The sequence below is a fragment of the Opisthorchis viverrini genome (genome assembly GCF_000715545.1).
Source record: "Opisthorchis viverrini unplaced genomic scaffold opera_v5_228, whole genome shotgun sequence".
In the NCBI taxonomy this organism is placed as follows: domain Eukaryota; kingdom Metazoa; phylum Platyhelminthes; class Trematoda; order Opisthorchiida; family Opisthorchiidae; genus Opisthorchis; species Opisthorchis viverrini.
The window spans coordinates 475,004-499,028 of NW_008751882.1; the positions used below are offsets into that span (position 1 = coordinate 475,004).

The 24,025-nt window shown below is 44.9% G+C and overlaps 2 protein-coding genes across 2 annotated transcripts in view; one reads left to right on the forward strand and one right to left on the reverse strand.

Annotated features, from left to right (window-relative positions):
- The window catches only part of T265_08567 (hypothetical protein), a gene marked incomplete at both ends in the record, with an annotated part of 51,122 nt that extends 50,909 nt beyond the window's left edge, over positions 1–213 (forward strand). Inside the window, one exon of the mRNA XM_009174412.1 lies at positions 120–213. Coding sequence (XP_009172676.1) covers positions 120–213 — 94 coding nt within the window. The remainder of the gene's footprint in view (positions 1–119) is intronic.
- Positions 214–14,182: 13,969 nt separating this feature from the next.
- Positions 14,183–23,656, reverse strand: T265_08570 (hypothetical protein; the record flags this gene model as incomplete). Its single annotated transcript, XM_009174415.1, is given in 9 exon segments — positions 14,183–14,204; positions 15,411–15,637; positions 15,661–15,788; positions 19,948–20,170; positions 21,871–22,050; positions 22,440–22,562; positions 22,576–22,977; positions 22,999–23,160; positions 23,408–23,656. The coding sequence occupies 9 exon segments, from the start codon at positions 23,654–23,656 to the stop codon at positions 14,183–14,185; spliced, it is 1,716 nt and encodes a 571-aa protein (XP_009172679.1).
- Positions 23,657–24,025: the final 369 nt, after the last annotated feature.

The following is a 24,025-nucleotide window of genomic DNA, read 5'->3' on the forward strand; positions in this document are numbered from 1 at the left end:
GCCCGTCTCGGGGTCCCCATCCAGGAAGACGGCAGTGACCAGCACAGCTGAGTTTGCTGGTAATGGCTTTCATACTTCGCTGCTAAGTCATTGGTTGACCGCCTCTGGCTCTCTTCCAGCCTTCACATGGTTGTGCGAAAAGAGCCCTTCGAGGAAGTCGGTCGACTGGCATACGCAGCACGTGGCCAAGCCAGCGCAACCTATGCGTTGTGATCAGTTCATCTGAATTCATCAAACAGTCTTGGCAGTCACTCTGTAGTTAGACTTCATCTCTCCGCGGTGATAGCTTCGTTAGGGAGCAACTGGAGAACCAGAACGACCTAGTTGCTATCGGTTTAGAGGTTTCGGGGTCATCAGTCGCACGTTCATGACAGCGGAGCTGTTGTGTGGCGTAGGAACAGTCGTTTGTCTCCCAAATTCACCTTTCGATAAATCAGTATGTGAGCGTGAGCGCATGAATTTATGAAGATGGGGTCGCTCATATAGCAAGGGCTTGTGTTGCGATGCGTTCTGCACCTCCACTCGACAGGGGAGGTCAGCACGATCGTCTAAGTGGACATCGTCAGCAGGTTGCGTGGGAGAGGTTACTTCCGTTCGACGATTGCACATGCGAATTAGTACTAACACCGGCTAGCGAATTAGTCCTTCTGAAGTTCATTTATAGAAATGTCTAAATATTGTTAGCTCGGGCGGGTTAATGGACTGTTGGATAACATTTGCGAAGCTCGGCGAACAGATCAACGTGCACCTGGTCAACAGTTAAATTAACTAAATACGACCCACGTTTTTCACTTTGGCAAGAAAGGGGAAAAGTATTCGTTTTTTGCCGAATCAGTTTGGAAGAGAGTAAAACATTGTGACGCGTTCGCNGGGCGGGTTAATGGACTGTTGGATAACATTTGCGAAGCTCGGCGAACAGATCAACGTGCACCTGGTCAACAGTTAAATTAACTAAATACGACCCACGTTTTTCACTTTGGCAAGAAAGGGGAAAAGTATTCGTTTTTTACCGAATCAGTTTGGAAGAGCGTAAAACATTGTGACGCGTTCGCTGACCGCCACCAAACAATCCATTGTTCCAGTTTCGACGTATCTGTGGAACTTTACAACCTTTTTAAGCGAATTTTCGTGAATTTATGTCATTAAACGAGTTGCGCATTCCGAGAAGTTAATTCCAAACTGATAGTCGCGTGAAAACTATAGAAGTTAGGCATATAATATATGTAATGTACGCCATATAATTAATGTTCAACATATAATATAATACTGGTAGATTACCAGTGAAAGGAAGAAGGCCTTCGCCGCGGAGTTATTTAACTAGGAATGCCAAGTGACCGGTTACAAACCATTGAACAGGGAAGCAAAACTCTAATCTGCATCTTAGTTACAAAAACTGGACACCGATCTTCTCCCGAACGAGTCTTCTTGAACTTTCCTGGAGATTCATTGACTCCAATCATTCCTCGGTCAAATCCAAGCACATGTTACAAAGTGACTCCACGAATTCCGCAACAGATCTCCCCTTTTCAAAAGACGCAAAGCGAAATTCTACGAACAACACGTGCTACTCGTGTGCCTCCCCATCAGTAGTATCACCGTTACACGAGCACAAAAAAGTAACATAGACTTGAGAGTGGGATAGGAGTGCATGATGCGGAGAATTTGGCTTGAAAAGACAGTGAACCATAAAGGAATCCAAGGTATTGTGGCCAGTGGTATCCTTCGACTTACACCACCGCGTCTCCTTACTACCGCATCTGCAGATAGATGGCCGTCTACTTACACACATTTCCGAGGTGAATAAAACAGCTTTTAACTTGCAACCAGCAACACGCACCCCGAATTATTTGTGAAAATTTGCAGTTCCTGAGTAGCAAAAGGTGTCAAATCGACTAACCTGAACTGTCAGACTGTTATATCTGACTGCTGTTCCCGCTCCATTGCCTAGTGCCGGATGAAAGACTCACTGATAGGGAACACAACAGCTTCATGGCGAACAAGCGGGAGCGTGCGAGTGCAAAAGTTAAAACGGCCCCGCGCTATTTAACTGGCACTTTGACATTGATCCAGGCTGCCTGATAGGCGTTTAGTGAACAGCCATCAACATTGATCATGCTTGTATGAAACGCCTGAACGCTGATCATATTCGGTCGTGCTTCTGTGGCGTGCCTGAACACTCATTGGCTTTTACTGAGTTGATTGAATAATCGACCGTCCTGGATGCTTGCTGGTTTTCTTATTTAGATTTTGGTGAAGTTGTATGGTCTCAATAGGTTCGAGCGTTCTGGATCGCTTTCAGGAACATGACCTTGACGATACCTGTGTTTCCTTTGTTCTCAGTTGCCTGTTACATAGGTAGCGTCTTGAGAGTCTTTCTGTAGGTTCATCGTCTTGGAACTAGGGTGTGGACTTGGCATACTGTCATTTGTGTTATCTTGCCGTTCGAATATGCCCATCTTCAGAATAGTCCGCAGGATTAGTCTTAACACTTACATCTCACTGTACCTACCACGAACTGAGGCGATCTCTCAAGCAGAATGACGTTGACAAGCAATCCGGATACAATCAAATTTTGGCAATTAATGTGGAAGTTGCGAACGAGAACGTGTTGATCAATATCGGATAAGGAACGTGTGAAGACATATTGATGGGTATTGATTTTCCTGGTATAGACTGGAATTTTCCTCACGTGACCAAAATGGGACCACGTAGGCTTGTTGGTAAATCCATGATCGTGATAAGCATGAGATAACTCTCTTGTATCCCTAGTGCAGACAAAAAAACAGTTTCTCTAACAGAGTCCCCCCGGACTTCATTATTTGATTTTTTGCAGTCATCATTTAGGTTAGTGTAACTTTGTATTTCATTGGCCTCAATAGATTTCTCCCATCGACTGAGACCCATCTTGAAGAAGTACACAGAGTAAGTTTGGTTGAGGTGAAGACCATTGGTTGCACTTCGTTCATGCTCAATTCCCCCTCTTGCGTTTTCTATACGCTGCGAAAGGCCGGTTAGGAGTATGCATATCTCCGGAATAGGGCCGCATGAGGTCTCTGGCTCTTGTTGGGATTCAGTAACGTAGTGGATATGTCTGTCACGCGATTCTGGTTTGAAGTTGTAAGATGCTGATATTCAGGCAACACGCACTCTTCGACTGGGGTCGGGAGTGGATCATGTTTTAACTCCACATTTCTAGTTAAATTACAATTTCGTGGCGTGGTAGGCTCCAGGTTACTGGAGAGGATATACACTCGGCTACTCATAAGTAGTCAGTTTGCCCAGCTGATTAGGTGGCTGGCTGTGCTAAAATTCACACCTAAACTTAATAGTGTTGAGCGAACGACAATTCGGGCACCACCAGCAATGTCATTCTTTCCACTTATCCACATAAGAATGTGACGGAGAAATAGACGATCGATAATCTATCAGACACCCCTATCTATAAATCATAGTCTATTCAACCACAAGTGAGTAGGCATCATGTTGCATGGCAGCTATGCAACATGAAGAATCACAGGTGGACGACTATTAGTCATAATTTTAGGAGCGGAAACCCAATCAGAATGTCAGAATTAACGTTGCCGCAAATGCGGCGCTGAAGGCCGGAGAGACCGTTCTATCAGCTGTCCTGATCTAGGCTGAGCAAAGTTACACAGCACGTTGTTGGTCAGAGACCAAGCACACTTAACGCTTACATTCGCGGGAGACATTAGAGGTCAGTCGTTACAAACGTTTTCTCAAAATGCACCATCAGAAGTGGTGTAAAGCTATGCGTGCTACTAAAGACTGTGCGGAAATATACTCCTTTACAAATCATATTGGCTTTAGGGAGAAATTCAAAGGAGACTCCTATCTGAGTTTCCGGCTGACATTAATTTAATTCTCAGCTGAGTGGAGTTAGCGATTTGCATACACTTTGGTGTTCAAGTGGAACACCAAGCTTGACGGAAACTTGGTGACTACGCCCACTCGATGAGCCCGAAGATGGACGAAACCGAAAGTAGGCTGTCTGGGAGTTTTCAGTAACTTTCTGAGTGGTTTTACTTCAGGAGAATATACCGGAATATCGTGTTTTCATGCGTCAAATTCAGTTGAGGAATACCATTGTAACGGTGATACTAGTGATGGGGAGGCACGCGAGTAGTACGTGTTGTTCGTAGAATTTCGCTTTGCGTCTTTTGAAAAGGGGAGATCTGTTGCGGAATTCGTGGAGTCACTTTGTAACATTTTACTTGGATTTGACCGAGGAATGATTGGAGTCAATGAATCTCCAGGAAATTTCAAGAAAACGCGTTCGAGAGAATATGGGTGTCCAGTTTTTGTAAAACAAGATGCAAATTAGGGTTTTGTTTCCCTGCTCAATGGTCTGTAACCGGTCAGTTGGCATTTTCCAATAAATAACTCGGCAGCCGAGGCCTTCCTTTCATCATGAACGAGAGGTTTGATTGGGGTTCAGTTTAGTCGCCCGCTAAAGACAGTTTAATCCAGAATTGGGAGTATTTGGCCACGCGTACAAATTGGTATTCCAACAGAATAGAAGTTGAGTGGAAAGTTGCGGAGTACGGTTATCCAATCAGACGCAAGCAAAGTGGAGCCAATCACGGGCTGTCAAGGAGTCTTCAATAATCTTATGAACGACCTGTTAGGTGATGAAAAATTGACTATATCCTTTTAGGTCTTTAAAAAGTCAGTCATTAAGACAAGACACATATGCATATCTCCGGAATAGGGCCGCATGAGGTCTCTGGCTCTTGTTGGGATTCAGTAACGTAGTGGATATGTCTGTCACGCGATTCTGGTTTGAAGTTGTAAGATGCTAATATTCAGGCAATACGCACTTTTCGACTGGGGTCGGGGGTGGATCATGTTTTAACTCCACATTTCTAGTTAAATTACAATTTCGTGGCGTGGTAGGCTCCAGGTTACTGGAGAGGATATACACTCGGCTACTCATAAGTAGTCAGTTTGCCCAGCTGATTAGGTGGCTGGCTGTGCTAAAATTCACACCTAAACTTAATAGTGTTGAGCGAACGACAATTCGGGCACCACCAGCAATGTCATTCTTTCCACTTATCCACATAAGAATGTGACGGAGAAATAGACGATCGATAATCTATCAGACACCCCTATCTATAAATCATAGTCTATTCAACCACAAGTGAGTAGGCATCATGTTGCATGGCAGCTATGCAACATGAAGAATCACAGGTGGACGACTATTAGTCATAATTTTAGGAGCGGAAACCCAATCAGAATGTCAGAATTAACGTTGCCGCAAATGCGGCGCTGAAGGCCGGAGAGACCGTTCTATCAGCTGTCCTGATCTAGGCTGAGCAAAGTTACACAGCACGTTGTTGGTCAGAGACCAAGCACACTTAACGCTTACATTCGCGGGAGACATTAGAGGTCAGTCGTTACAAACGTTTTCTCAAAATGCACCATCAGAAGTGGTGTAAAGCTATGCGTGCTACTAAAGACTGTGCGGAAATATACTCCTTTACAAATCATATTGGCTTTAGGGAGAAATTCAAAGGAGACTCCTATCTGAGTTTCCGGCTGACATTAATTTAATTCTCAGCTGAGTGGAGTTAGCGATTTGCATACACTTTGGTGTTCAAGTGGAACACCAAGCTTGACGGAAACTTGGTGACTACGCCCACTCGATGAGCCCGAAGATGGACGAAACCGAAAGTAGGCTGTCTGGGAGTTTTCAGTAACTTTCTGAGTGGTTTTACTTCAGGAGAATATACCGGAATATCGTGTTTTCATGCGTCAAATTCAGTTGAGGAATACCATTGTAACGGTGATACTAGTGATGGGGAGGCACGCGAGTAGTACGTGTTGTTCGTAGAATTTCGCTTTGCGTCTTTTAAAAAGGGGAGATCTGTTGCGGAATTCGTGGAGTCACTTTGTAACATTTTACTTGGATTTGACCGAGGAATGATTGGAGTCAATGAATCTCCAGGAAATTTCAAGAAAACGCGTTCGAGAGAATATGGGTGTCCAGTTTTTGTAAAACAAGATGCAAATTAGGGTTTTGTTTCCCTGCTCAATGGTCTGTAACCGGTCAGTTGGCATTTTCCAATAAATAACTCGGCAGCCGAGGCCTTCCTTTCATCATGAACGAGAGGTTTGATTGGGGTTCAGTTTAGTCGCCCGCTAAAGACAGTTTAATCCAGAATTGGGAGTATTTGGCCACGCGTACAAATTGGTATTCCAACAGAATAGAAGTTGAGTGGAAAGTTGCGGAGTACGGTTATCCAATCAGACGCAAGCAAAGTGGAGCCAATCACGGGCTGTCAAGGAGTCTTCAATAATCTTATGAACGACCTGTTAGGTGATGAAAAATTGACTATATCCTTTTAGGTCTTTAAAAAGTCAGTCATTAAGACAAGACACATACAACCGGTAATTGCACCAGTTCTTGCTTGTGGAGAACCCATTGCTAGCGGTGCTTCTTTGTTTCACAAATCAAGCCTTGAAAGTTGTGAGAATTACGGTGTGAGGATCCTGCTTGAGACATGCACTTTCATGCACCCACACCGCGCCAACCAAAGGTAGACGATGTAGCGCGAGTGAACGACAATGGATCGGTCACGTGACCTATCATTGTCTATTATGTGGAGACGATATCAGTTGATCAAGTCAATAGTTATATCGGAAAGAATGTGGGCTGACCGGAGTCGCATATATGAGTTCAGTTGCACGTGATCTCAGGCTGAAAGTTTTAGAAATCACTATCAAAGTTTGTGGTGGAAACAAATGAAACGGGCAAATTCGTGATAAGATTGCATCAGATGCGCATCATACCGTTGGAGTTTACATCCCATCGGCATGAAAAAGCTTGGGAAAAATCAGTAATCTCAGCCTCTAGCTATAGCATTTTAGCCAGATTGACAAACTGAGACAGGTGAAAATGTGGCCAGTACGAATATTGCCCAAGGAGACTTCACCAGGTGAATGCGGAAGTTCAACCTAGAGGAAAATACGCCCAAATATATTCAAACACATTGGGACAGGAAGTCCAAAAGTAATGGTCTGTCGGTTCCCCCGGTTGGAAATCGCTGAAGCACCTAATCTTTTGCCTTCAGGCGCGCAGTTGCTGTGATGTTTGATAGATGGCTCGTTCATACAATCAGTAAGTCACTTGGAATGCCAGTTATTGATTGGGCAATATAAACAGTACAAGGCATCAAAGGTGAGTCGTCTTAACGGAACTGACAAGGAATAGAGTTAATCGCAAAGTATGCACTGGGTCGGATGCGCACAAATGATTACTACTTTCAAACCGAACTACTTCTAGTCAGTAGTATCTGCGGGTGTTTTTACTTTCAACAGACAAGACCGAAGTCTTGAGTTGGACGAAATAAGGGACAATGGAATTAGCGAAATACACTCATTTGCAAAGTAATTTGCTTTTTCGAGAGGCTCACCTGGAACTCAGCTGAATCTCTCGTTTGTGATGTCTCTAGGCAACTGGATGTGCTGCACCAGGTCGCCTCATGTTTCAGTCGCTATCATATTCGAGATATCGCGATATATATATATACTACTCATAAGGTTGCTGAAAATTCTTCGACATTCCACGACCGGTTTTGCTCTTCTTGGGACCATAGAGTTTTTATGAGCAGAGTTTTATGTACAAAAGTCCACCGGGGTCACTTAAATCGTGCTCAGGACGTAGAGGATGAGATGAATTGTGATGTTGGAAACCTCTGAAGAAGGCCTTTCATATCGATCTATCAAAGTTCTTTTGGAAAACGTGAAGGATACACCACCGGAACAAGGACGGCTTTGTAGTACAGTGACTCATAAGGATAAAATCAGCTTTCGTCAAGCCACAAAAACCGTATGTGAGCAATATACAACGTCATGAATAAGGCAGTGACAAGAGTGAATGTGTTGACTACTGAAAGGGAGGTGCATAGAGTAGTAAACCGTTTGACGAAAAAGCTAAAATTACGCCCTGTACGTAACCCTATGTGGACAGATCCTAAGTCACTGGTCTGTACCACTTGAATCAAAGGATCTTTGCTGACGACTGTTGGGGGAGGACAGGCGATTGTTAAGCCCTCGCTTGCTTTCTGCATTCAAGCGCAAGCATAAACTCGGCGTATTTGGTTGAATTCAAGTCGAGAGAAGCTCCTCCAGATCATAGCAGGCGGTCCAGATATTCCTGTTGAACAGTGTAGAATCGGCAGACACAAAGAAGGCCTCGTTTTATTGCAATGCTTGAACTGCCAGGAAGTTGAAAAGCTCGTCTGCACCTGTGGCCAAATACACCTGTAAACGTGTATCTTCCAAGCTCCGCAACAAAATCTTTTGAACATATCAACACCAGTGGGATGCCACATCCTGTAGACAAGTAATACCAAGTAGATTTTATAACGACATCTCCTGTGACCTACGAGGTCGGTCCAAAGTTACCACCTCCACTGGAATCCAGGATTTGATAACATGCCTATTGGAATACACAGACCTGAGTTACGCGCCCAAAAGTGCCTGACCCTAGCTGATTGATTATCACGGTCAAACCAGTCCAACGCAGCTAACATTGACCGGCTGACTCAGTGAGGCTAATCGCGTGATTTAACTTAGTAGGATCAAGGTAAACGAAACGCACCAGTCTACTGAACTGGAACTCTCGAAAAATAAGGGGAAAAATATGGCAATATTAATAAAGGAGGGAAGTGAAAGTGAGAAAAATGTTAGAATCAAAATGAATCGCAAAACGCGACTGAGTTCAATTAACCAAATGTATCAGTTGACCTTTTCACTCACTTCAGGCGACGCCCTTTCAGGAGATGTGATCCTTATAGAGAGGTCTGCTCTATGGTATGGCAGGTCAGGGGTACAACACACTGTTACTTGATCGAGGAAGCTCCGTTAGGGCATTCAAAAGAAGCATAGACTAAGAACCTTTCTACAAAACCGTTTAGTGTCAACCGATACATCTTGTCCCGTCCCTTGTGATGATCCATCCAACTACTCTGACATGAGAGCTGCGTGTGTAAAGTACTGTTTCCCAACCACCATGCTTGACAAAATCAGTTCCGTTGTTATCTGCCCAAAATGAAGTTCGCTCACGTACTTTCTGTTAGTCAATTACCGAAAAGAAGCAATGAAGAGGTTCAGTGCTCAGTCAAGAACAACTTTCCAGTTTGTTCTCCCTTCCACATTAAGCTTTCTCGTACCTGCCACGAGCGACGCTTGCGTAACGCGATACGTCGATAACACCAAGCTTGTCTTCAATCAAGGTCACAGGCTGTGTCCATTAAGTAGAACATTGCGGTAGGTCACTTTCTGCCAGGCATACTTGCATGTACTTTGTCACACTGATCCTCATTTCGCAACGTGTTCTGGATGCATCCATGACAAAACTTGTTCCCCACCGCAACTTCAACGCTGCTTAATAGAATGGAGCGGCCTTTGGCCCACAAGTGACGGGTACCGATAAGCACAGGACTCAACTTACAGGGCAATTTCCCGAATGGAATGATTTTTCTTCCGTTTTTTGTATGAATGTAAGACTAGGCGAGTAGTCATGTATGAACAGAATGAAACGATCGCCCTTACGCTGGTTTGTGAGCTCCATCAGGCTGTTCCCAAGGGTCTAGCTATTCGATACAACGGATGAAACCTATGGCCTAGTGAAATGAAATTCGGATTGCTTGCCTGAAACCATATTTTGCCCACCATCTTGGGAACTGTTACACTCAGTTCTTCTCACAAAGAAGCTGTGAAGGTGTAACCGATGCACTACTCTCCCGGGGAGTCCGGAGTTAGGCGTAGCGCTCGCTGACTGTTCACCCATATGTGTTGAGGTGCGGTATCTATTCAATCATCCTTTCATTATTTCAGTCATTTCTACACAACAAGATATTTGCGGGGGTCACAAGACATGAACCGTTCTTGGAAATCGGACTTTGTGGCTAAGTGACCAGAGAACAATTAATTATGGTAGATTCATACCCTTCAAATCGAGCCTGTCTCGCGAAAGTCTCTTTCTTTCTGCCTAACGTTGTGCGAGTTGGAACCAAATAATCTTGAAGCATCTGGTCCACTCAAACCGCGACTGTAGTGGTCATCAGGAGACCCAATTCAAGCCGTTTAACAGTAGCCACCGTCCACTTGTGTGTCTTGCGCCCTTGCTAAGCCAAGGCCTGTTTAGGCCGCAACAACAGGCAGAAGCGTTGCGACCCTAAAAGTGCACACTCCGCCTACGGGACCGAAGAGGAATGGCTGCACTAAATCGACCGCCGTTTTGTCTGCCGCATTTTTGTTCCATGCTCTTCTGGGCATGAAGGTGCTACAATAATTCGAGTACACTCAAATACACTCGGGAAAAACTTGGCATTCTGGATTCTCTTCATTTTATTCTGTCTACGATATACCTTTGAAGGAACTACCATGGTAATTCTGCGTCGAAAAATCCAGCTTGCCCCACAGAATCGACCGAATAGGTTTGCAAAATATTGGAAGGACTTGCGATTCTGCGTCAAGGACTTCCTAAATATGATGTCGTTAGGACTGAGTACAGTTTATCGTGTTTTTTCTCGCGCTCGCTGACTGTACTATTCATACGGTCGCTGAAAATTCGTCGACAGCCCACGGCCGGCTTTTCTCTTCTTTGGGCTCATCAGGTAGGCGCGGTTCCCCTAAGTTTCCGTCAACCTTATGTTCTACTTGAAAGCAAATTGCACGAAATTAGCGAATATACACTCATTTGCAGACTAATTTGGTTTTTCGAGAGGCTCACCTGGAACCCAGCTGAATCCCTCGTTTGTGATGTGTCCAGGCGACTGAATGTGCTGCACCAGGCCGCTTCATGTTTCAGTCGCTACGATATTCGAGATATCGCGAAACATGTATATATTTGTAATGTACTGCTCATAAGGTTGCTGAAAATCCGTCGGCAGCCCACGACCGGTTTTGCCCTTCTTGTGGTTCATCTGGCCTGGAAACATCACAATCGAGAGATTCAGCTGGGTTTCAGTGGAGTCTCTCGCAAAACCAAATTAGTTTGCAAATGAGTGTACTTCGCGAAAAAGTCACAAACGTTCTTTTACTACGATCTCTGCGTGATTCCGAAAAATTCTTCTTCCAGATGCAATGTGCAGTCCGAAGTGTTCTCCCTGGCTGTCCGGATAGTGCATACTTCGTGACTTCGTGAGATTTCGTCTCATTTGTTCGTTTGGTGAAAAATACTTCATTCGTTCGTCTCTTTTCAGCATTTGTTTACTTTGTACCGCCATTACAGTTGTTCAAATACGAGAGTGAATAATCGATATTCGCAACAAGCAGCATGATCAACGACATCAGACAAGAGAACAACAATTTCATGTGAAAACCTAGGATGAACTTTTTCCAGTGATATTTGTTCCGATACACAGGGCTGCACAACCATGTCCGGTTTCCGGTACTGTGACTTTCTGGGATCATAGCAATGTTGAGACAGCTAAAATAGGGGTAAAATGCCAATAGGTCACACATTCTGTCTTTTGTTTCACGCTTTCCAAGGAGTCGTTGAGTGTTAATGAACCCACCGAGGCATCATCAGCATCCTGTCGTTCACTTGGAGATCGTCGGTTCCTTGTGGTTTGAAAATTCTCCTTGTCCCAGAGAAGTGACATTGCCTCCTGATCAAGTATGATTTATATATGGGACTAGCCACGTATGCATTATAAAAATTCTGAAGTTTATACATGTTCAGAGATATCTGTTAAAAGCAGCAGCACCGTGTGGAGATAGCCAAATGTCCTTGAATTGTGGCCCCATGATTCTAGAGCGAGATTTCATCCTGTAAGGACAGCCAGTCTGGATGAGGTGAGTGGCAGTAACGATACAGCCACTTCATCTTTGTTCATAGCCACACCACTCTCGTTTGAACGGCCGTGTTCCTGTTCTGGCGTAATTATTCCGGTGAGTCCACACCAAACCGGGAAAGCACTGGACCCGAGTTTCGCTCCTATTAGAGCTCATCAGCAGTGCATATCCATTGGCCGTGCCGGGATTTGAACCCCGGACATATGACATGCGAGGCGAGCGTGTAACCACTACCCCACCAACGCACCTTGGACAAATCTGAATTATCACGTTTGAAGAGGCGAACATGTTCACACTTAAGCGATGTGATTGGTGTGCCCAACTCATCGAACGGCGACCCGGTAACTGTAACAGATTCTCGCATTCACGAGTTTCCAAAAGAAAGATAAACACGACTTTTCAGCTCGATGACCAACCCAAGCTTCGACGGAGTACAGTGGGTATAGTTGGGCAGTACGTGACGGACTTGACACCCCGAAGTCTCCTGGCTGCAATACTTTCTCTCCATAAAGTTCATCCTTCCAGGACACGAAAATTTGATTCATCTGGACGGATTCTCCAGTGGAAAAGGATGAATTATTTTGCCAATTCAGTAAACGTTCGGATTTGCATTTTGTACTCACAGGCTTACAAGGCTCACAGGCATTTATTTCATCACAACTGAGCGAGTATACCCTCACCTCCAACCACGCGATTCCATGTTCCTCCCCCGGGGACGAGTTTGGGCCAAAGATACCGCTCTCAATCTGTCATTTCCCATTTGCATAACTGATACGTTCGATAAAGAATGAATGCGCTGCAAACCCAGGTCCCCGTTAAACTGGGATTCTCAAAATCACAACAAATACGAGCTCTAGTAGCCTCAACGGGGTTCCGCTTTCGCGTTCCATCTTGATCCGAGTGATCTTTACTCGAGTTGTCGGAAACCCATCTGCGTCTTTTTTATTGTAGTTCAGTGTTTTTTCGATCGTCACTCCTATCGAAAGTTGTGGGCTAGACTCCATGAGCAGTGTCACCACGACCAACGTCATCGACAGCATGACACCAGTCTTCAACACCGATGTTTCACTGCCGTACAACCATGATGTATTTGAAGGACTTACCGTAAAGAAAAGAGTAAAAGTGGACGGGGAAGGGACTTAGCGCTAGCTTGCCACAATCATTCCGTGGTGCCTACACCTCCAGACATTCACTCAGGCGATCTGGATAGAAGCTGACAACAAAAACGTCACTAACATCGGTTAGAAGCCATAACTTGTAGTCTTTCCAACCAGGCACAGTGAGGATCACGCGGTCCCCACCCTGGAAGGCGAGTGGCACCGACAGCACCCAAGCGTTTCGTGATCTCCTTCATACTCCTCTGCCAAGTCAAGGGTTGACCACCTCTCTGTTTACGCCACTCCGAATTCGGCATGAAAAACAGCACTCTCTTCGGCAAACGATGGTTCGGCATACGCAACACATGTCCCAACCAACGCAGCTTCTGGTGCTGGACACATCATTCAATCAAAGTACCCATTGCACAACCGAAAACTCGCTTCCTAATTGCCTCGTTACGGATACGCCGACACCAACCCACACGAGCTATGGTTCTGAGACAACGATTGTCGAACACCTGAAGACGTCTCAGTCCCGCTGCTCGAACAAGCCGTCTCACAGTCATCCAACGAAACAGCCCGCACTGTAGCTTGACACCCACGTCCCTTGAGATTCAGGAATACACCACTCTGATGCCGCAAGTGTCTCAAATTAGCAAACGCAACTCGGGCCTTGCAGATGCGTGCATTAACCTCATCTGTCACACTACAGTCAAAACTAATGCAACTTCCAAGATACGTAAAACGCTTCACAAATTCCAGTGCCTCTCCGTGGATAGTAAGTGGCGCGTTCAGTGACAGCATGTCCAGGAGCATGATCATACATCTTCACAGGCTATTTGAACATCAGGGTTCTGGAGACTCTCCGACGCTCATCTCATTATTTCACTCACAACGAAGTTGAGAAGGAATGGAGAGAGTGGGCATCCCCGACGGACACCACTTTGCGTACGAAAGCTTTTGGAGAGCTCTCCGTACACTCTCACACGTCCGGAAGTCTGAGAATACAAAGAACTTATTATGTTTACAAACTTCCGGGGCATTCCTTGGTGGGCAAACGTCTCAAGAAGAACAGACCGATCAACCGAGTCGAATGCGTCTCGGAAATCCAGGAATACTGGAATTGTGGGTCTCTTATACGTATGGCGTTGTTCTAGCATCTGACGCAGTGTGAAGATTTGGTCAACACAACCCCTACCAGGCCGGAATCCCGCTTGCTGCTCTCGAGTCATTATCTTACGAGGCATGCGCACTGTACCTCAAATTAACCATACGTTCAGCCTTGTAGTTGGTGGAGGTTGCATCTAATCATTGTCCTGCCGAGATTTCTCTTCAAGTTCAACCCAGCTACATTGCGATCGCGACCAAAATGCAGCGATCGGAGAAGGTCCGAACAGATGGTCCCGAATTCCTACTGGTAGCAGATTCACCTATGGATGACCATGTCTTGTGTAAAACTCGCAGTGTTTCGTTTTAGAAACGTTTAGCAAATGACCGGGTTGCTAGGTGCCCGAGTACTGATTAACTGCCAGGTAACCCAAGCCCTGACAGGAGAAGTCGACATGCCCGTGGGTTGGGTTCGAACCACGAATCTTCAGGTCAGTGAGTTGGCGTGCTTACTTGCCGTTGACCTAGTTCGAGCTCATCCTTACGGACACTAGAGGATGCCGAGATGTCAAGTCGTATTTGTATTAGTTAGTATTGGAAACTTTGGTATGGTAGACAGTTCTCCACCTGGCCTCTTTATCTGATGATGCACCACTTTTATGGGGGCCGAACTCACTGCATTTGGTCGTCTTGCTCCCATAATCAGTTAACACAAACCATAGGTACTCTTTAGCTAAACGTCTGTGCCATGAACGCGACATATTCCAGTTGCCAGTCGCTATAACTAAAGGCTGATTTGTTGTGGAAGGAGCCAGCAGGATGAACCATGGGCCGCAGTGAAAATACATCTCCCTACGCTATAGGTGTTGCAATAATACTGTAGGGCTTTCGGCATAGAATGATGTCCGTAAAATAAAGAAGGCCCAATAGAAACTTCTCGAATTTCTTCATTCTGTTAGCAGGGTTAAAGCAGCTCAGAGGGAGAAACAATTCACCAGTCGGATGAACCCCCCCCCCCACACACACACCCAGTTTGACGGTAATCACTTGTTGAAACGGTCAACTAAATCACTCAGTTCAACATGTAATAACTCTCTGGTTCCGTTTAATGTGACGAAATCCGAGTGCGTTTTCGTATGCTGAATGTTTATCGATATATTGGAGGATAGAGTTGATAATCAGCTGAATAGAATTTAAGAACATTTTCCACAAGTGAAACTTTTTTCCAAAAATCTAAGGATGACAGACATTGTAACCATTTTGAAGTATATACCGTGGTCCTTGAACATGAAACCCGCCGGGGAGGCCTGACATCAAGGTGTGAATTTCATTCACTTTCGTGTGTAAACTAGAATTACTCTCATTAAGGAAACTACTCACAAGGTTGCTGAAAACTCTTCGACAGCCCACGACCGGTTTCGCCAAATTGATTGCAAATGAGTGTTGTTCTCCAAAACAGTCCTATTTGGGTTCAAGTAGATCATAAGGTTGACGGAAATTCGGGAACTGCGCCTACCTCCTGAGCCCGAAGTGAAAGGGCGAAACAGGTCGTGGGCTGTCGGAGAGTTTTCAGCAACCTTGTGAGTAGTTTCCTTTATGAAAATATGCTACGATATCTCGAATATCGTACCAACTGAAACATGGGGCGGCCAGTGTGCAGCACTTTCAGTTGTAGAATATCATAAACGAGAGATTCACCTGAGTCTCTTGTGAAAACCAAATCGATTTGCGAATTACTCTCATTCAAAAAGTCAGTTCCTCAAAAAAGCACGAAAAGAAAACCGTGATTCCTATTTGCTTTTCGTGCTATTCTGTACTTGGTCGAGGCTGTTTGAATAACAAGTTTTTCGCGACATATCCCTGAGTCGAACAGGTCTTCAGTTCCACTTTGTCATTTGTCCTTTGACCGCCGTCCTCAGATATTGCTTTCATCTACGGTCGATTGTTAAGTGAGATAGGCGAAAGCCGCCATGTTGACATGCTGACATGAGCTCAGTCGTTGAATATAATTCCAAGTTCCTAGAACTCGCTTGCTGGTTGGTCGGCGTCTTTCTATTTTCCGTTCTGTATGATTTTCCTGGTTGTCTCCACAATTTTACACAGGAAATGATGCCCCTAAAATGTATTTTGAACGGAATTTACTCGTGTGTGTGTGCGCGCTTCGGGAAAGACCTTAGACTACTCAGGTTATACATTTCGGTAGCGAACCTCTATTAGCCTCATTACAATGTTGTCCCACTCAGGAGTGTTCAGAACAGCGATCTACAACTTGAGGCGCACGTGATCTTCATGTGTACGTTCGCCAGACAGTAGGTCACGTGTTCTACGCCTCCGGTATTTACATTTCGATTGATTACTGCTAACCAATGGTCTGCAACCTCTTTTCGGCTGAGTTCGAGGGGCCTGCGTTTCACTCTATGAGCATAGGTGTGCTATCTTTTCGATGATGTGATTGATCAAGGACCGTTACGGATGAATAACGATAACTAAGCTCTGATCGAGTGATCTAGTTAACCGACAATTTGACTAGAACACCAGAACGCCTTTGTCAAGCTCAGTTGTCAGTGAAAGGACCACGCTAGACCGAGCTATATCGAAACATGGCGTACAAAGTTTGCAGCTCAAAAGATATGCTAAACGAAAATCTATGGTAATCGCTGGTTGAGCCTCCTGCGTTCCTAAACAAGGCCTACTGGGGTGAAAATTGATGAATTCTATGGTACATTTTAAGTGATTCGACGTTCTTTCTACTCGTTCAACGGTACGGAAAACTTCTTGGGTTTTCTGACAGGGAAGTGAACGTACCAAACATCAAGACATGAGGCTCCCGAATGAGGGATTTATCCATTATTCGGCGCACTTCCGTGACTTCGAACAAACCATCCACCGTTGCTAGCGAACATGGGGAAACGAGGGTAGATCCATTGGGGAAAAAACAGGCACTGATGAAGTTGCCCACACCCAACTCATCTTTTTCTCAGATACGATCATTCAAAAGAATTCTTCTTCCAGGGTGAACAGCATTTACAACTTCTACCGGATTCGCTTAACACGCGTGGACAATATTCGTATTCTGGGCATTTTAGATGAGAAGATGCCATTGGGAAAACAGGTGCGTTATTGATGATAAAATATATACTAACCTATTACTGGTCTGAGAAAAGATACGAAACATAGCTACGAGACATGGAACAGTCTGTAAACTCACTCTACTTTTGTGATGGTGACGTTAGTAGGCGAGATTACCGTGGCACTGTTTTGTATGAAGCGTTACCGAACAATAAATGCTTACCAGATAGCTGAGGGATTTTTATAAAGGACTTTTTCAACGTTACATTTTCTTTTTGGGGCGCTCAGTGACTGTTGTGGACCACAGTCTCTTTAATACCTTCTTATTACCGTGAACCTCGGTCTGGAGAGCTGATTGATAGCCTGATGCGTTGGCCAAACCAGAAAAGTCAATGAACGTGCTAGTCAGCTACTTTATTGATCACTGTCGCGTAAAAGCGGTCAAAAGTGATACTAAGAGTACAACTCAAGGACAAGCGAACAACAACTAATGAAATCTGTCTCAACGAAAACGGTTATTCCATTGGCTGTTACGTAGTCTCGTTACGTTCAGAGCTGGTTCTCCTAATAGTGACTGATAACAAAATGTGTCTGGCTCCCCAAAGATATTTAGGAACATAGTTTCTAACATTCCTCTATTTATACTATTTACCAATTGTTCCATATTCAGACGTTTTTCAAATCTCCACTTTTACCATGTCCACTGGTCGTTTAATCGATCAGTGCTCCGGACAGTACCACTTGATCCAGAGCATATCACGTGACTGTCCGACCACCATGTTGTTGTCTACAGATGCCACAAGTGGTGGTTAATTCAGTCTGTAAAGTGATTTTCGGATTCCTCAACATACACTCATTTGTAAACTGATCCAGTTAAAAATGAACTGTGATATCCCAAATATCGTGCCAGCTGAAAAGTTGTGCGGCACACGAGATTGGAGAATATCATCTGGGATTTTGTTCAGTCTTCTTTTACAACCAAACTGGCATGCGACTGAGTGTAGTTTACGAATTGCTTCCGATTTGGGTTCAAACAGAACACAAGGTTGACGGAAACTTGGGGACTGCACCTACCTGATAGGATCCAAGAAGAACGAAACTGATAAATGGGTAGCTTGTTCCGAAATTGTCCTAAATTTTGAAGACCAATACGGTATTGAACTAATAGAAGCCAAGAAGACAAATTTCTCACTTGGATGCATGAATGTTTCAGGGGAAAACTCGCGCAAATTACGCTACACCTGAAACAAGTAAATGGCAATTTAGAGTGTCTGTAATCTGTCGAAATATCTATCGATCCAGTCGAATGTAAGTAGCCTATAGTGGCCATCAGCCACTCTGGTATAGCATACAGTGAACATATCCCTGAAACGACCATTTTAGTCTAAATCCGAGGTAAAAGTAATACGGCTGCGCATCAGCCTACTGTGCAGCGGAACAATCATGTGAAACAGTGCCGTGCGATTACGTCCACACGTCTGAATCACATCCGATTTCATCCTGTGCCAGGGAAAGGTCAATAAGGGACACATGAAGTTCACGCCCACCCCAGCGCCAAGGCACCCCGTACACAAGCGCACAGACGGCCATCTATGATTAACCGAGACAAAGAAACAACCGTCCGAGAACGGATGTGGGCGTGCAGGAGACACACTGGTTGGTTGAGAGCAGATCGACCATCGAATACGGTCACGAGTGAAAGTTGTAATTGCATTAGGACAGTTTTTCTGACCACCTTCTTGTCTTCTGACTATAACCTAGTAGCGTCAGGGAAGGTGAAGAGATACAACAGTGGTGACGGGGATGGGATACACCGGAAATGCAGCAAATGAGACAAACAAACTGCGTCACATCAGTGACGCCGCTTCGTCTTCTTGTGGTCGCTTCTGCGTCTGGTTGAGATACTCATCAAGCAGCAGATTTCCTTGTGACCCTTTCTGCCACACCGGTGACAAATGTGGTTCCTAAAGGGACAGTTCCTACTTGAAGCATCCTTCGTATAAAAATCAACCTGGGAGAACGCTGAAAGTGCTTTCTCTGAGGGTTGATTTTCATATATGAGGAACGGATATTCCAACCAACAGAGTATTTGACTAATTTCAGTCTGTGTTGACGCACTCACCACCGCACTACCGCATCCGCTACCTCGCCATCTAGCCCCACCTCTCACCAGAGAACGAAACTGTGGCAGCTACAACCGCCGTACAACAAGTAAGCGGCTTTTACAGCTAAAGGTGGTGATGACGTGTTGTTCACTGATTCAGTTGGGATGGTTTTATCATTCACCGCATCCAGTGGACCTCATGTTTTTTTCTAGTGAAACAGAAAGTTGGTTTCTGGTACCGTTTTTCAAATGTTTCACAGTGGAAGTAGGTATCCGCGCAATCCATACTCCTTTCTAAAACTCCCCTTCGGTGCAATTAGGTCCGATTATAGTGTGCTGCAAAGGTCAAAACAGAGCGGTTTCGAAACCAAGTCAACTGGCCTCATCAAAACAGGTCGTACCAAATTATAATACAAAAATAATACATAATCAGCGAATATACACTCATTTGCAAACTAATTGTTTTTTTTTTTTCAAGAGAATCACATGGAACCCAGCTGAATCTCTCGTTTGTGATGTTTTCAGGCAACTGGATGTGCTGCACCAGGCCGCCTCACGTTTCAGTCGCTACGATATTCGAGATATCGCGATACATGCATATCTTTGCAATATACTACTCATAAGGTTGCTGAAAATCCGTCGACAGCCCACGATCGGTTTCGCCCTTTTTGGGGCTCATCAGGTAGGCGCAGTCCCCGAGTTTCTGTCAATTTTATGTTATACATGTATATCTTTGTAATGTACTACTCATAAGGTTGCTGAAAATCCATCGACAGCCCACGACCGGTTTCGCCATTCTTGGGCTCATCAGGCAGGCGCAGTTCCCCTTAGTTTCCGTCACCTTATGATCTACTTGAAACTGATGCAGCACATTCAGTTGCCTGGAAATATCACAAACGAGAGATTCAGCTAGGTTCCGGGTGAGTCGCTCGAAAAACCAAATTAGCTTGCAAATGAGTGTATTTCGCTAATTTCACGCAATTTGCTCTCAAGTAGAACATAAGACTGACAGAAACTTAGGGGAACTGCGCCTACCTGATGAGCCCAAAGTGGAAGGGCGAAACCGATCGTGGACTGTCCAAGAATTTTCAGCAACCGTATGAGTAGTGCGTTACGAATAATAGATAATCATTCAGATGAAAAACCCTCTTGGTGCCTAGCCACCATGCCACGAGTAATGAACACGAGGGCTGGGATACTGCCAGGTTGCCCAGAACTAGACAGAGGAAGTAGACAGATGCGGAGATCGGGTTCGAACCACGGACCTTTCGGTCAGTAAATTCGCGCCTTAACCACTTGGGCCATCTCCTCCCCCGTCAAAGTTTAATAAGCGCTGACTGTTCTCGAGATGGACATGCACTTATACATGGGCACTAACAATTCGCGTCATTAAGTACAACTTCCCTCGTCTCTTGACCATTTGCCGGCGTTTGACTTGTTTGGACGGCTAGATGAATTTTAATCGGGCTATTTTACACTCGAGCTGTGCTCTTACCATATGCTGGTCCAAGAACACGCTCTGACTTCAAAATTCCTGTCTGTCTTATCCTATTTTAACTGTTATTGTCAGCATCTTAGATTTAAACGACATGGATATCTTAACATATCAAGTGCAGCACATTCGTCGTGCGCAAAGTTGGCACAAGAGCACTCACGATCGACAACTGATTGCCGACTTTGAGATCGATAAGCCTTGCGACGGTTTGCGCACCGTTGTGAACTTCGAACCATGTCAGACCTCGAGAGTCTTCCACGTCGGGTTAATCAGTAGTCAAACGTTCAACCAACACAGTCCAAAACCTCATTTTAGGGGAGTTAAACCCGTTCTGCAATTTTCTGTTTAATAAATTGTACCGTAGCAGTATAATACTGTTAGCTACCCAGTACATTATTTTAAGGCTCTTAGTTTGAGTCGTGGTCACACGGATAATGTAACCTCACTGAATAAAACCGGTTGACTTCAGCAAACTTCTATAATATAACACTTTTGAACTGTGTTTATTATAATAACGAAGCCTAACTGCGGGGGATTGAATTGATTGGCTTCTGAAGTACAATGGCCAAGCTTGGCTCCTATACCACATTAGCATTACTTCATCATCGAGAAAGAAAAACACCAACGTTGATGAAAAAATCGTTAAGCTTTAATGCCCTTTGGGAGCCTAGCTACCGTGCCACCACTGGGATACTGCCAGGTTGCCCAAGCTTAGACAGGGGAAGTTGAGAGGCAGAGGTTGGGTTCGAACCACGGACTTTTTTTCAGTCCGCGTATCCCTCACGTGGAACAAACTACCAACATCTGTTGTGGATTGTGGTAACCTCGAGACTTTCAAACATTCGCTTGACGAATACATAAGATCTCACCCAACTTCCCTCATCAACATTTGAGATGCAGATTACAAACAATAGAACATATATGTCATATCATTCCGTTTATCTGTATACATACACACACACCAATATCCTTTGGTCATTGTAAAGCAAAATGCTTTTTAGACCAATATAACCTTGATTTACCTTGATTTACCTTGATTTCCAGTCAGTAAATTTGCTCTCTAACCACTGACCTATCTCAACGCCGATGCTTCGCTGTCGTACGACCATAATTTGTTTGAGGGTCGGATTGTGGAGAAAGGGACTTGGTGCTAGCCTGCTACAACCAGACACCCTGAACAGAAACTCATGAAAAGTAAGCCAGTGATATCGATTAGCAGCCATATCTTGCATCATTTCCAACCAAAAACAGTGAGAATAACGTGAGCTCCATCCCGGAAGGTGATCCGCAGCGGAATTACATTTCAAAGTCGCTCTCACGCCCCTCAGCCATGTCAAATGTTGACCACCACTCTGCTTGTGTCACTCTGAATTAACCAAACGTGATCAAACCACCACAGCTTTTGGTGTTAAACGTAATCTTCGATTAAAAAGCTATGAATTACGCTCCCTGGAGGGAAATTTCTTATGAAAATTGGAAAAAGTACATTCTTAATTCTGTGGTCCTGAACCAACAGTGCTATTAGGACAACAGTTCAGCACCCCTGAATGGTGGGATTTTATATCAATTACAGTTACATCATCATCATCATCATCACCATCATCATCAGAGACAACAACATCGGTATTGACACTCAATCCTCAGTGCATTACAAGGCTTAGAGTGAAAAGAAGAGAAAAAGAGTGGGTGGGGGGAGGAGACCTAGTGCTGACCTATGTCAAGCATACTGAGATGCCTGCACCTTCAATCGCTCAATCAGACAATCTGGAAAGAAACTGACAGCACGAACGCCACTGACATCGATTAGCCGCCGTTTCTTGCAACTTCTCCAGCCAAGCACAGACGGGGTCCCGGGGACCCCACACTGGAAGGCGTACAACACCAACAACACCCATATTTTCGTGATCTTTTTCACGCCTTTCTGCCAAGTCATGCGCTGTCCACCTCGCTGGTTGCGCCATTTTGAAGGAAGCACGGAGAATAACATTCGTCTCGGTAGACGGTGTTTCGGCATGCGTAGCACATGACCGAGCCATCGTAGTCGATGATGCTGGATGTTTTCCACGGACAACCAAATACTCGTTTTTCAATCCCTTGTTACTAATCCGCTGACGCCATCCAAAACCAGTCACGCTTCTGAGGCATCGGTGCTCAAAAACCTGAAGTTGTCTCATATCATCGTTCCACAAAGGCCATGTCTCACGCCCATACAACAAAACAGCCCTTACTGTAGCCTGGTGCACGCGATCGTCAAGACCCAGTGATACACCGTTTTGACGCTACAAGTAACGCAAATTAACAAACGTGATTTCGGCCTTTGAGATTCTTGAACTGACTTCACCACACACATTTGCATTAGAGCTAATACAACTACCGACAAGGTATGTAAAGTTTTCCACAATTTCCTGTGATTTCCCTTGAATTGTAAGGGATATGTTCACAGATAGCTCGTTCTGAAGGTGCTAGGCGTATGCCGAAATGGTGTTCATCCTAATCAACAGAACTTGTGCTGCGCCTTCGACTTGAAAAATCAGGGCGAAATCGTCTAGGTACTCCACCAGCAACAATTTGAACACCGACGTTTTGGAAACCTTCCAGCCTTCGCCTCATTATTTCAGTTGGACAAGAATGGAAAGAGTGGACATCCTCGCCGGACATCACTTTTGGGTTCAATTTCTGGATCCATTAGATTCTCAATGGCTAAGTGACGTGTGTGTGTGTGTGGTTTTGGTAGACCTGAAAAGCGCAGTGAAAGGCAGCATCGTACAAGCGCATGATCGGAGTCCACGCTGCGGATAACTGAGAAGCCACCGATAACTGACGGTCTAGTTGGATTCGGGACTGGTTCTTTGGTGGGCACCAGGTCGGTGAGCGACTTTTGCTGTTCCGGAAGTTGGTTCTACGAGGGATGAGTCTGTGATCAGCACACGTCTGAAGCACGCAACTTCTGATGTTCATGAGTTTCATATCCAACCCATCCGTTGACCATCCAATCGGGCCTCAGCAGCGCTTAATCTACCTAGCTGGGCATTCATGTCACCAGCGACCACAGCGATGTCTAAGCTTTTAGCCCATTGTGAAAGAGCACCCAGTGAGTTAGAGAAACTGTCCTGGATAGATTCAGAACTACAGTCAGTTGGGACGCAAGTTGCCACATGTGTTCCAACCTGTGCTGGTCAGAACCCTGACTATTGATCAACCTGTTATGAGAGACTCTATGGTTGTCGCATGACAATACTCAATATAGCTTAATGGGTCACAGAAACTGTCACACCACGCGGTAGGGTCTAGTCTCTTCGTGACTTTATCCAGTATTCCATTACCAGT